The 12,246-nt window shown below is 40.6% G+C and overlaps 1 protein-coding gene across 3 annotated transcripts in view; it reads right to left on the bottom strand.

Moving 5' to 3' along the window:
* Window positions 1–12,246, bottom strand: part of ntrk2b (neurotrophic tyrosine kinase, receptor, type 2b) — a 49,602-nt gene that overhangs the window by 18,677 nt on the left and 18,679 nt on the right. Inside the window, exons 1-6 of one of the 3 annotated variants that reach the window (XM_021307178.2) lie at window positions 6,510–7,298; window positions 2,328–2,402; window positions 2,172–2,243; window positions 2,001–2,069; window positions 1,755–1,906; window positions 1,498–1,634 (exon numbers count right to left, since the gene is read on the bottom strand). The exons of the other annotated variants lie outside the window; for them this stretch is intronic. Coding sequence (XP_021162853.1) covers window positions 1,498–1,634; window positions 1,755–1,906; window positions 2,001–2,069; window positions 2,172–2,243; window positions 2,328–2,402; window positions 6,510–6,709 — 705 coding nt within the window. The 5' untranslated portion in view covers window positions 6,710–7,298. Of the gene's footprint in view, window positions 1–1,497; window positions 1,635–1,754; window positions 1,907–2,000; window positions 2,070–2,171; window positions 2,244–2,327; window positions 2,403–6,509; window positions 7,299–12,246 lie in introns of those variants that run through there. 3 annotated transcript variants of the gene reach the window in all.

Consider the following 12,246-nt stretch of genomic DNA (forward strand, 5'->3'; position numbering starts at 1 on the left):
ATTTTGATTGGGGGTTTGTTCTGTTTGAACCTTTAAAGATTTACCCAGGTGTTCTCCTGACTGCTGAAGTGAGAGTGAACATCATGGGAAGATCATAGGTGCTGTCTGAGGGCTTAAAAAAAAAAGATTGTGGCAGCTTATTAGTCCAGTAAGAGGTTGCAAGAAATTTGAAATCAGTCAGTCAACTGATAGGGAAGCCGTCTACAAGCAGAGGGTTTTCAAAACAACTGTCATCTATGCCTACTCTGACTGTCCAAGTAACTTCACCCTGGCTGTAGACTGCAAGGTGCTGAAAATCTCTAAAATGTAATGATAGGACCTACGGCACAATCTTGCTACTGTTGCTTTGAAGCTGAATGCTGTAGAATCAGAAATAGACTTCGCTGGTTAAACTTTCATGGGTGGTGTGCAAGGAGGACGTTTTTGCTCTTCAAGAAAAGGATGAAGACTGGACAAAACAATTTGCGAGAAAACATAGACAAAGACCATGACTTCTGGAATAATGTTCTTTTGACAGATGGTTCTAAAACAGAAGACATGAGTGGCATGAACAGAATATAGTTTTCGAGAGAAACATCCTTGTGCCAGAGGATAGAGATGTAAGTGTCAAAGTTTCAGGGGGCTTTGCTCCTCCGTGACATAGCCAACTCAACAGAGTCCACTATAAATTCTAGTATGCATTAGGGGGGCCTGAGGAAAATGGGAAACGCTCTGTAAAAAAAATGAAGCTGAAGCAGAATTGAATCCTGCAAGATGACAATGACCCAAAACAGACCGGTGAATCCACCATGGACTGGTTGAAGGTTAAGAAAAGGAAATACGTGGACCGATTTAAAGCCCAAAACCTGGTCTCTGTAGATGCTGTGAGGGGACTTAACGTGGGCTACACATGCAAGAAAACTCTCAATCTTCCAGCTAAATGTGGGAGAGGTTTAGATTTTTTTCTGTTTACCTCTTATTAAATCACTTTCTTTGCCAGAGAAAAACACACCAGAGACATGGATAAGTGAACTCCTCCGTTGAAAGAACTGAATATAACATTTAAACTGAATATATTTTGCATGACAAGTTGAAAACATAAATGATACTGCTTTGGTAACTAGTCAATCTAAACATTTTAAAAGATCAGGATGTATTTGGGCTGCATTGTTCTCTTACTTGCTAGCTCTGTTGTCTTGAATCAGGAAGACCCTGGGTGCAAATCCTGGCCAAGGGTCTGTTTGAAGGGAATTTCCATGTTCTTCCAATGCATGCATGGGTTCTCTCTTGGCACTCGGGCTTCCTCCAACAGTCCATACGGTCTCTAAATCGCCCTTAGGCTTAAGTGCATGGTTTGTTAACCTGTGTGATGGACTGGTGACCTGTCCAGGGTGTACCTTACATTTCATGACGGTTCGAGCTAGGCACCAGCCCTTCATCACATCTTACCCAGATTATGGCCCTTTGGACTTAACTTATTCCAACATTTAAAAGGGGCTTGAGGGTAAACCATCTCACCTCATAAGTAGTTGAGAGCATATCAAGGGTCCACTGGATCACAGGAACGGGGGAGCCTGAGGCACTGCACACAGCTTTGACATTACCCCCCTCCTTCACGGTCACAGTTTTGGGGATCAGCTCTACTTTGGGAACCACTGCAAGTAACATACAAAATGTCATAATATATCAGAATATTGTCTCTAGCTTTCAATCCCTCCTGGCTCTGGTGAAGCAAACATACTCAGCCTAAGAAACCCAACAGTGCTTTACATTACCACAGTCTGGTGGAGTGAGTGTGGAAAAGTCCCTCGTCTCCCCAGTTTCATCATTACACGTCAGCTCCGGACTGTCTATGTCTTCTTGGAGTCTTAGTTTGATCCACAAGTTCTCGCAAACACAATCCAGAGGGTTTCCAGATAGAAGAAGCCTTAAAGGAAGCGAAGAAACAAACACATAAAAGATCACGCCGCAGAAAGAGGATGTTGGGCTGCTGACAGTTTTTCGTTCATGTGTCAACTTACGGAAATGTGATGTTGAAGTTCTGAAATGTTCTCCATGACAGCATTGAGAGATTGTTATCTCTGAGATTTCTAAAGGGGGGGGGGGGGGGGGAGAGAAAGGACAGAAACGGTGAAAAGCCAAACAGGGGGAACACGTGGAACAAAAAAACTTTACTGTAAGATGCTGCTTACACATATTGAAGTCTTGTGTTGTTATAAAACGCATCTGAAGATATAGATGTCAATCTCGTCCTTGTCACCGTCCTGTTAGAATGTACAATGCACAATTTACAATTTACTTTGGACAAGTTTGATATCTTACGGAGCGCAAATCAGTGCAATACTTACAGGTTTCTGAGGTTTATGTAGTGCCTTAAACTGCTGTCACTCATGTCAAACAATCTGTTTTGATTGGCAATGTATCTGTCGAAGGAAACCAGATGTTAAACTTGTTATCATGCAAGTTCTGTAAAATTATCGTTTTACAATTATTACACTATGTATTGAGGGAGATAATGTTGAAAAATATAGTGGATTGTATTTTATTCAACGGCATTTTTTTGTTTCAAAATGTGAATAATTTATCTGGAGCTTATTGTTGTTGTGTTAAGTATATATAGTATATTTTTATGTTCATTTCAACAAATTTGAACCCAGGACAGTACGAGGGAGCAGTTGGTAACACTGTTGCCTTGCAGCAAGAAGATTGCGGGTTCAAACCCCAGCCTAAATGGAGTTTTGATGTTCTGCCCATGCATGCCTGGGTTATCTCTGGATACTCCTGCTTCTTCATCCCACAGTCCAAAAAAAACAAAACAAAAAAATTACAGTTAGGTGAATTGATTAAACTAAAATTCCCCTTGGGTATATAAATGCATGTGAAATGGATGTTTGTCCTGTGTGTCTGTTGCCCTGTGGGGAGCTGCCAACCTGTCCAGGATGTACCTTTATTCTTGCCCAGTGAACGCAGGGGATAGGATACAGTCCCCCCATGACCGTGTAAGGATAATGGGGTCTGGGTCTAGACAATGGATGAATGAATGAAACTACGATCTGCAGCATGTTAAATCTGAAATCTGTTGATTTCAGATTGATGTGCAGCTGACACCAAATACTTGAAACGAAAATGTATGAACACTTTTCCACTGAGTTACTAAGCAAGTTGCCCGTCCGTCTGTTGTCTATGCCCCATTATCCTTGTCATTGTTGAGGCTGGTGCCTTTCTGCAACACTTATTGGTGCGCGAGGTGGGGTCCAGCCTGGACACACTATTACACAATTAGGGGTTGTAGTTCAAAGCAGGAAAACACTGAAAAACTGTTTTAAGCTATGTTCACACTGCAGGTCTTGATGCTCAATTTCTATTTTTTTTTTTTTGCCTGATATAACACTCTATTTTTTCTGGTGGTCCTTCATGCTACTAAATAAACGCACCCAGCACCAGACTTCTGTCTGAACGGTTCAAGGCTCCAAAGCAACACAAGATAACGCAGATAACAGAAGTAGACGTCATACAGCAGCGAGCTGTTTACCGAAGGTATAGCGGACGTCACTGTTACTTAAAGTGTTCCATTAAGCTTCGTTAAAAATAAAAATAAAATGCAAATACTGGACTCTTTGTGTTATTATGAGGTTGTTGAGCAATGGGAGTCAACACTATTAAGACCACATCAAAACAAGAACAAGAAAGGAAGAAAACAACACAGTTATTAGTGGTCTTTTTTGAAGCTGTTACTGCTACTGCTGTAAAGACGTCTGTGTGGACGTGTGGTGAGAGGCAGGACAGTGACGTAAACGTTGGATGAAATTTGACATGACCGTTCAGACGGCAAATGCTTTAAATAATGTATCCGAATTAAATTGCGCAAATCAGATTTTTTGGGGGGTGAAAAGACCGGAATTGGATCGTTTACACTGCCATGAAAAAGACGGATATGTTTCGCGTATAAGCAAAAAGATCAGATTTAGGTTGACTGCTGTGTGAATGTAGCCTAATTTACCTGAAGATTACTATATATATTTAAAACTAACCAAATTAGCTACCTATATTCCAAAAATCAACTGAATTGACATGTGTACCGTCCTTAATTGGTTTTGGTGAGGTCACATTTCAGGTAAAAGCTGGATGCAGTTTTGAATAAAATTTTCAAATTTAATAATGAAAGATAATATAAGCAGAAAGCCTCTCTGTATTAGGCAGAGATGTCTGTGTTGCTCTTTTTAATAGTCAAAACATCATATTTAAGGTATGTATTTTTGTCTTGCTAGAGTAATAAAAGGACTGTCATACAATTGTCTGACATTAATTTTAACCACCAACAAAAGACCATTTATCAAATATTGTTTGATGAGAGCCTAATCTAAATATCTAAAAAATAAAATTGAAATCAAGCATTTTTATTGATTTTAGTTTAACAAAGTTTTAACGCATTTAATTGAAGTGAAACAATATAAATTCCCTAGATTAAAAACTTTTAAAACATGGTACCTGTATTAATTTCAAACCAACTCATTGTTTGAAAGTGCCTTCATTGCTCCGTAAGATAATTTGATTTTAGATAAAAAACATTTCAAAATGTTGCTAACATTCCTATTTTTAATGCAAAAGTAATGCAAAACTCATTTATTTCAGCTCAATTATTACTTTCACCCAGCGGTTTTAGAAGCACATTGCATAATAATTGTGTTACCCACATTAAACAGAAAGTCCTATTTGACATTATAAGGTTTATGACTTTGTATTCCTTTAATCTGATAACTCTCAAAGCAGATGCTCACTAAAAAAAAAAGATAATTTATGTCAACCTAGATACACATTTTAAGCAAGTTATTTTTCTAAATTAGCTCATATAGCCTTAACATTAGACAATAGTCACTTCAACTTATTTTTGAGATTGAAAATCTAACCTGGTATGTTGGGTGAAACCACATCCTCACCCTGTTGTGTTAAATCAACTCACGTCTGGATTGGTCCATATTTGACACATGTCTGTTTTAAAATAACCCAAACAGTCCAAGCTGGACCCAGCATAGACTGGCGACCTGTCCAGGGTGTACCCCGCCTCTCGTACATTGACTGCTGTAGATAGCATAAGTAGTACATGCACACTAGCTTCAGCCCACAGGAAATTTTTGATCTGGTTATATAAAAGAAAAATACTAAGAGTGTTATCTACTGTAGGTAAGAGATTAACTGCTTATGATCTTTCAGCTAAACCTAATTTTAAGAAAGAAATCTGAACCATTCCTTTCAGGAAGTAACTGTTGGCGGATAAGTTTACTTTATCACAAGCTGTTGAGAAAGCAAGTACTGTACATCGAAAGCACATTAGAGGTGGTTGGTGGTCACAAGAGGAGGGCCCACGTATCTAATTCTGCCCCTGTGCAACTTTTGGCCAGCTCTGCATTTTGGGTTATTTTTTTAACTCTGCAGTTTTTTTTACAGTATATGATGAGATCTCATTTGAAAGTTAAGGAACGGTGTGTTTATTACAGTGCAACCGAACAGATCAAGTGATGCAATTTATGTTCCGCTTTAAATCTAATTAATAGCTTTTGGAAGAAAGTGTAGAAATTTCACAAATCGTTGGCTGCTGGTTGTCGTTTTTACTCCTTATTTTTGCTTCTTTTTCGCCGGATCTGAACAAAACGAAGAAGTAATTTCCCCACAAAAGGCGCCTGTTAAATGACATCCATGATGGCTCCAGCGCGTCTGCCTCAGAAAAAAAAAAACTAACCCAGTCTCCACCACTCCGTGCAGTTGTAGGCTGTGTGGACTTTTGCAGCGTTGTAACAGGCACACTCACAGGCCTACACACTGACGCAGATAAGGGCGCACAACTCTAGACAGCCTATTGCCAGCTGTACACAACAGATAAGATCTTCTGTGTAATCTGTCAACAGTATGGTCATTTTGACATATTGAGGATATCTCACTACAACCCCCCCCCCCACCCCCACCCAACCCCCAAAAATGTCTTTCTTTTTTTTTTCTTTTTTTTTTTAAAGAGGCAGCGTGAAGACCCCCGAGGCGTCGCTGCTGGGCCTGAGCATTTTACTCCAGCGTTCTTTACCTCTGGAGCTGTTTTGGAGAGGACAACACACTAATCCAAAATAAGCGTGACGCGCACTCGCGCCACCTTTACGCACACGTACATGAACGCGCAACCACTATGCACTACACACACGCATATATATATATATATATATATATATATATATATATATATATATATATATATATATATATATATATATATATATATATATATATATATATTAACTGTGTGTGTGTGATAGAGAGAGAGAGAGAGAGAGAGAGAGAGAGAGAGATCTGGCAAACCTACCGGTTAGATCGCGTTTTTCATATCATAATATCATAGCCGAAGGGATTACTAATATTATTGTTATGCGCTGGTCATGATTAAACATCATGCACCCTATGGTTTGGTGTCACTACAACCTGTACGGTGGAATGGAGCTATCTGCGTCCCTAATAAGTTTACTAGATGATTTTCCGCGCACACTTACATCTCGGTGATGTTTTCCATGTCATCTAGCGTAAGGACAGGGAAATCCTCGATCCCCGGTTCGGGATCAATACAAACAATCCTTGAGATGCTGCAAGTGCAGGATTCGGGGCAATAGGCATCGCTGGATCTCCACAGCCCCATCAAAAGCACATACAATCCAAAGCGAGCCATGCCGTATTCCCCCGTGCAGGAGTCCATCGCGGGGCCAGTCAATATACCCCACGACAGAACGGAATCTGGTCAAACTGGAAAAAAATTGGGATTTTTCACTTGCCGCCCTTTACCTTGGCCAAGTTAATCCTTCCGATTCCGCAGAAGGAGAAGAAGTAAGGGAGGGGGATAAAAAAAAAGAAAACAAGACTGCGCTGTCGGTTGGGAATGCGCAAAGCCCACGGTTTTAATATCAAGATGCCATGGACTGGCCTTCTCCGTCTCCGCAGAGCTGGTATCACGCTACTGCATATCGATGCCGCGAAGAAAGGTGTCAAGTGCTCCGTTCTGCCGCCGCCGTCGCCGCCGCCGCCGCCGCTGCTGTTGCTGTCTCACTCCTCCTTTTGCGGGCGCCCGACTGCCTTAGAAAACAAATATGAGCTGCTCCAGATGTTCAGAGATCAATAGGCAGGAGCCCCCCGTGTGCGCTGATGGGGAGGAAAGCTGCGCGGCGGAGTGGAGGGATGCGTGGTGATGCTTCGTGTGTAGGGGAGGAAGGCTACCTGCATTCGTCTATCGATCATCACCGAGGACGGGCGCAGCTCCGAGCCATCCCTTTGGGGAGGGGGGGGGGGGGGGGGGGGGGGGGGGTTGCGATGGTGATTTTATGTCTGACTTAGATGCCACCGAAAAATGCTTATCAGAGAAGCGTCGTTTAAAAAAAAAATGACGCGTTCCCAAAACTTAACAGGCGCTGCAGCAGCAGCGTGATTATGCGGGCGGCTAACTAGTGGCCAGCTTTGGGCCAACAGGACCCACCTGTCAACAAAGACACAGATACAAACTACTGTTGTGGATACTCTGAAGCAATGCGATGGATGAAAGCCTGAGCCTTTTCCATAACAACGCCGTCGTACGGCTGCCCATTAGGCCCGCTGTGACGTACGGGTGACGCACAAGTCGGGGTGCATCTATGAAAAATAATTACCTATACTATGTCTGCAAACTTCAAATAGGTCTCACTCCAATCACCGAGCAGATGCCCAGATGGATGTCTGCTATTTTGTTCCTCACAGTCTGAGCGCCATCTTTAGTGTCTTTTCTCACTTTTTGCTAATCTGATTAGAGACAGTGCATTAAAAAACAAAAACAAAGTGTCAAGTCAAGGTTGAAGTTTAAAAGATAAACTTGACCTCTCAAACGCATTGGAATGAGTAAAAGCCACATCTCAGCAACATAGAATTCAATCAAAAAGGTTCACATATTTCATAAATCTGATTTAAAACGTGACATGCACATAGATTACAGAGCCCCTCACAACTATTTTTTTTAATATTCATACCTGATCAAATGGCAGCAAATTATGCATTTAGGCTTCAAGAGGAGTTGACAATGAACTGCTGATGGGCTATAAATTAAAGCATCAAAATGGGGAGGAAAGAGATTCAAGTAGCTTTGGAGGTGGCACGTTTGTTGGAACTTTGTGTATTTTAGAATTTGTTGACCTTTATGGGCTTTTCTCCCAGCCCTCTCAAAACACCAAAATGTTTGACTCTCACTACAACAAAAGATATGAGGCCCTCAAACAACACATCAAACCCCGAAGCTGTTTAGCTCCAGCTGCAGAAGACCTGTGGGTGCTGTGCCTGTCATCTAAGAACAGAATCACCAGAAATGGGCAAAAACACATTGGATAAACGTTGCCTGGTCCACCGAGTCTTGCTTGCACCTACAGTATTCAGAATTTAGCATAAACAACATGAATGTTTATGGATCCAGATATAAGGATCATGCCATATGGTGGCAGTGTGGGGTTTTTCCTTGAAACACTGTGGACTCCTTCCTCCCAAATGGGGATCAGTTAAACACCACAGCCTACCCAAGCTTTGCTGCTGACTGTGTCAATTCCTATGCGGCCCACTTCCAGCAACATAATACACTATGTCAAAGCCCAAATCATTGTGAACTGTGTGACATTGAGCAGAAAAGTGTCCAGACATTTTTGGGGACAGGTGCTCAATCTACAGATTTTATTTATAACAAAACACAGCGGGATGTATTTAACCGACATATTCATTTATGCTAACACAGTCGATGCGTGTCTAATTAAACAGAGTGACTAAAATAACCAAACAGATAAAATAAATGAATACCAGGCAAACGCAGACAGCGCTGATCCACATTGTACATGCTTTTTGATAACCACACAATATACTGAATAATCATAAAAAAAATATGCCAACTAAAAGCTGATCGAACATTGCTCTGAATAAATGAATTAAGAATAAAGCATCCAATATTTTCTATAAAACGTGAGTATTTACAAGAGGCGAGGGTCTCTGCTGTGGTGAAAGGAGCAAGATCTTTCAAGCAGCTACTTCACAGAATCCTCTACCTTGTTGCCATCTCGGACAAACGTCAGTAAACAGCTGGACAAGGCTTTAAAATCCCAGATTTCACGAGTACAACATTTGTAGGCTAGGCGTTATAAATGGATGCTCTTTGTAAGAAAAGGCCAACGCGTTCCCTTTTATTTTAATTTTTTTCAGGAAACATCGACCCAAAAGTCATATAATGTTTTCAGTGGCGCTATACTGTTAATTATTGTGATTCATTTCAAACAACTTTGGGTATCCCATAAACAATGAAATTACCAGTCTGTCAGATGCTACAGACTACAATAATGTTTTTTATAACAGGCGGCTGCAGGAGTTTGGCCTGGAGCTTTGCACTGAGGGAGGAGCAAGGCGCGGGATTGTGCGTGCCGTGGCTCAGGCCAGGCCCATTTCTCAAATAAATGCCTGTCAAATATAAAAACACTTTTTGATGCAGAGAGGGTGATTTTTATATTTATATATTGATGAATGAGGATCAAAGTCTACCACAGGTTCCACACTAATGTTTTTTTTTTTTTTGGAGACTCCTTTTAACAATTAGCAATTAGTCTGGTTTCTGGGTGAACTTAGTTGTACAGCAAGACACAGGCATCTTGGGTTTGATGGTCATCATGTCAAATGTCTGACATGTGAACTTGGTAAATGTACGTCATAAGGCAGAATAACAGATATTGCATTTGTTATGTTTTACCAAATCTTGGTTCTTTTCTTCAGTCTTCATTGCTTATTTATCCAACTTGAATTTTTCTTGTATTGTCGAAATTTATATAACCTAGCCATATGTCCAAATATGGACTTCCATGTTGTCAGCTGTCAGAACTTTTTTTTTCCACATTACTATATGCCTATGTGCTTAAACAGTAAGTGAGCTCAAAACTTTTTTTTCCACTGTGGTTTATTGGACATCCTGGTCATTAAAGCAAAAATTGGTACTTGTGGAAGTCTAGTCATGTGGCAAGTCCTGCTGAAGAATTAAAATTAGCATCTCTATAAAGCTTGCCAATAGATGGAAGCTGTGCTCTAAAGGTTCTTGGTAGACGACTGAGAGGACTTTGGACTTGATAAAACCCAATGGCACTAACACCAACAGGTGATAGGGCTCCACAAACCAATAATAACTGTAGAAAATTCATTCTAGACCTCAAAAGAACCTGGCTTCTTTACCTGAAGACCCCTGGACCTCCAAGTCAATCTGGGATTTCCAAGAGAAATGCAAACCTTACTTTAATTTGAAAACTTTGGATACCTAGGCATCAGTCTTGTCATTTTTCTTCACAGTCACCGTACTGAAACCGGTTCAGGACCAACCTAAAAAATAATGTGACAGCTGTAGCCCATGCTGAAGGAGAACAAAATCAGCATCAACTCTTGGGGTTTTTAAAACTTTTCTTAAAACACACGTGTACTCACTGGTTAGCAATACAGGGTGAGAGTTGACTTCTTGGGCTACCTTTTTGGTTTTATTTAGTCACATTTGTGTTTTTAATTGGTTTCACCTGTTTCCACCTCCATATAAACTGTGTTCAGACCAGTCATCAGTGCCAGATCATCCTTCTGTGCCTACTGGTGAGTCTAAATCCAGCATTATCTGTTCTGTTTTTGCCTGTTGATTCTGACCCTGTTTGCCTCCGGAGATCTGAGCCACCCTGTCTTCTGATTATCCTGTTAACCTGTCAGTTCTGTTTGCCTGCCCGTCTGGGCGGTACCTGCCTGATCCAGTTACCTGTTTGTTTTTGCCTAGCCCCACCTGTTTCGGACTGCCTTCCTGTGTCATCGGATTTGGACCCGTTCTTGGACTTTTCGTTCTAGGCTTACCCCTTTTTGTAATGACTGCCTGTTTGTTGCCTGACCGGATCTTTCCCTGATGTTGTTGTTAGCCTGTTCCCCTGTTAAGTCTTTTAGTTTGCTGGTTATCATCTTTGGGCTGTTTTTGGACGCTGTCGTTCCAGTTTTGGCTTTACGCCCTCTTTTAGTTTTGCCTGTTTACCTTCCGTTAATAAATTCCCTTTTATCCTGAATCCTCTGCTCGTCTGGCTGCATACTGAGTCTTCTGCCCCGTTCATTACATGAACTGAACATTTTTGATTATCTGTTGGCCAACATCATCAGAATGAACAGAAATAAATATTGAAATATATCACTCTTTAAGGAAGAAATCGTTGTGATACACAAGAGGCCCTTTTTGATTTGAACAACATAACTAGGTTAACTTTTCAATGATATTCCAATTTATTGAGATGCATCTAGCAGAAACCCATCCAGCCCTGATGTTGCTCACTCACAATTCTAAACTATAACAACATTTACCTCAAATAAGACTAATTCCACATATCACTGAGCAGCAGACTGCCCGTTATATATATGTTTCAAAGTGACCCAACAAAACCGTTTTACCACGGATTCCTAAATTTCCCCACATGGTGAGAGAGCAGCCCGGACACATGATCCATGACACAGTCTGGATGGTTAGTGTCGCTATGGTGACTTGCTTTTTAACAAATAGCGCGGACAATGTCAAGTGTCGCTATGGTTGCAGATAAAAATATGTACACTGGCTTTTCTCTCTTTTTTATGATAAACATCAAGAACTGATTTATATCTGTCTCCATGACAACGGCAGCATATAGGACGAGAGAGAGAGAGAGAGATGAGAGAAGAGAGAGGGAGGAGAGCAGAGAAGGTGAAGGGGAGGAGAGAGAGAGAGAGAGAGAGAGAGAGAGAGAGAGAGAGAGAGAGAGAGATTTGTATTTGCAATATCTGTGGGGAAGATATAATACTGCAAGAAAGAGACATCTAATAGGTCAAAACTTGACTCATTCAGAATTTGGATTTCCAAGTGTGAAGTGGAGTGCTGGGTCAAGGTTATGACCTTAGATCTCATAATTTTCAAACATTTATACAGATAAAAAAGCAAAATAAACAAATTAATAAATGAATCTCACAGTGGTTTTAAACGTTTAGTATGCAATTTAATATATAAGTATCCCTGCTGATTTGGTATATTATTTCAAATCTACCAAACATTCCATAAAACATAATTTGGGGAAAAAATACATATGATGTTATAACATTTTCCTTACTTGTGAATCTTCATAAAAACCTTATCTTCCAGAATATCATCTACTATTAGATCATACCTAAACATTAATTTATTTGATGCATATTGCCCTTTCGGAGCTAAAGAAACTC

The sequence above is a fragment of the Fundulus heteroclitus genome, chromosome 8 (genome assembly GCF_011125445.2).
Source record: "Fundulus heteroclitus isolate FHET01 chromosome 8, MU-UCD_Fhet_4.1, whole genome shotgun sequence".
In the NCBI taxonomy this organism is placed as follows: Eukaryota; Metazoa; Chordata; class Actinopteri; order Cyprinodontiformes; family Fundulidae; genus Fundulus; species Fundulus heteroclitus.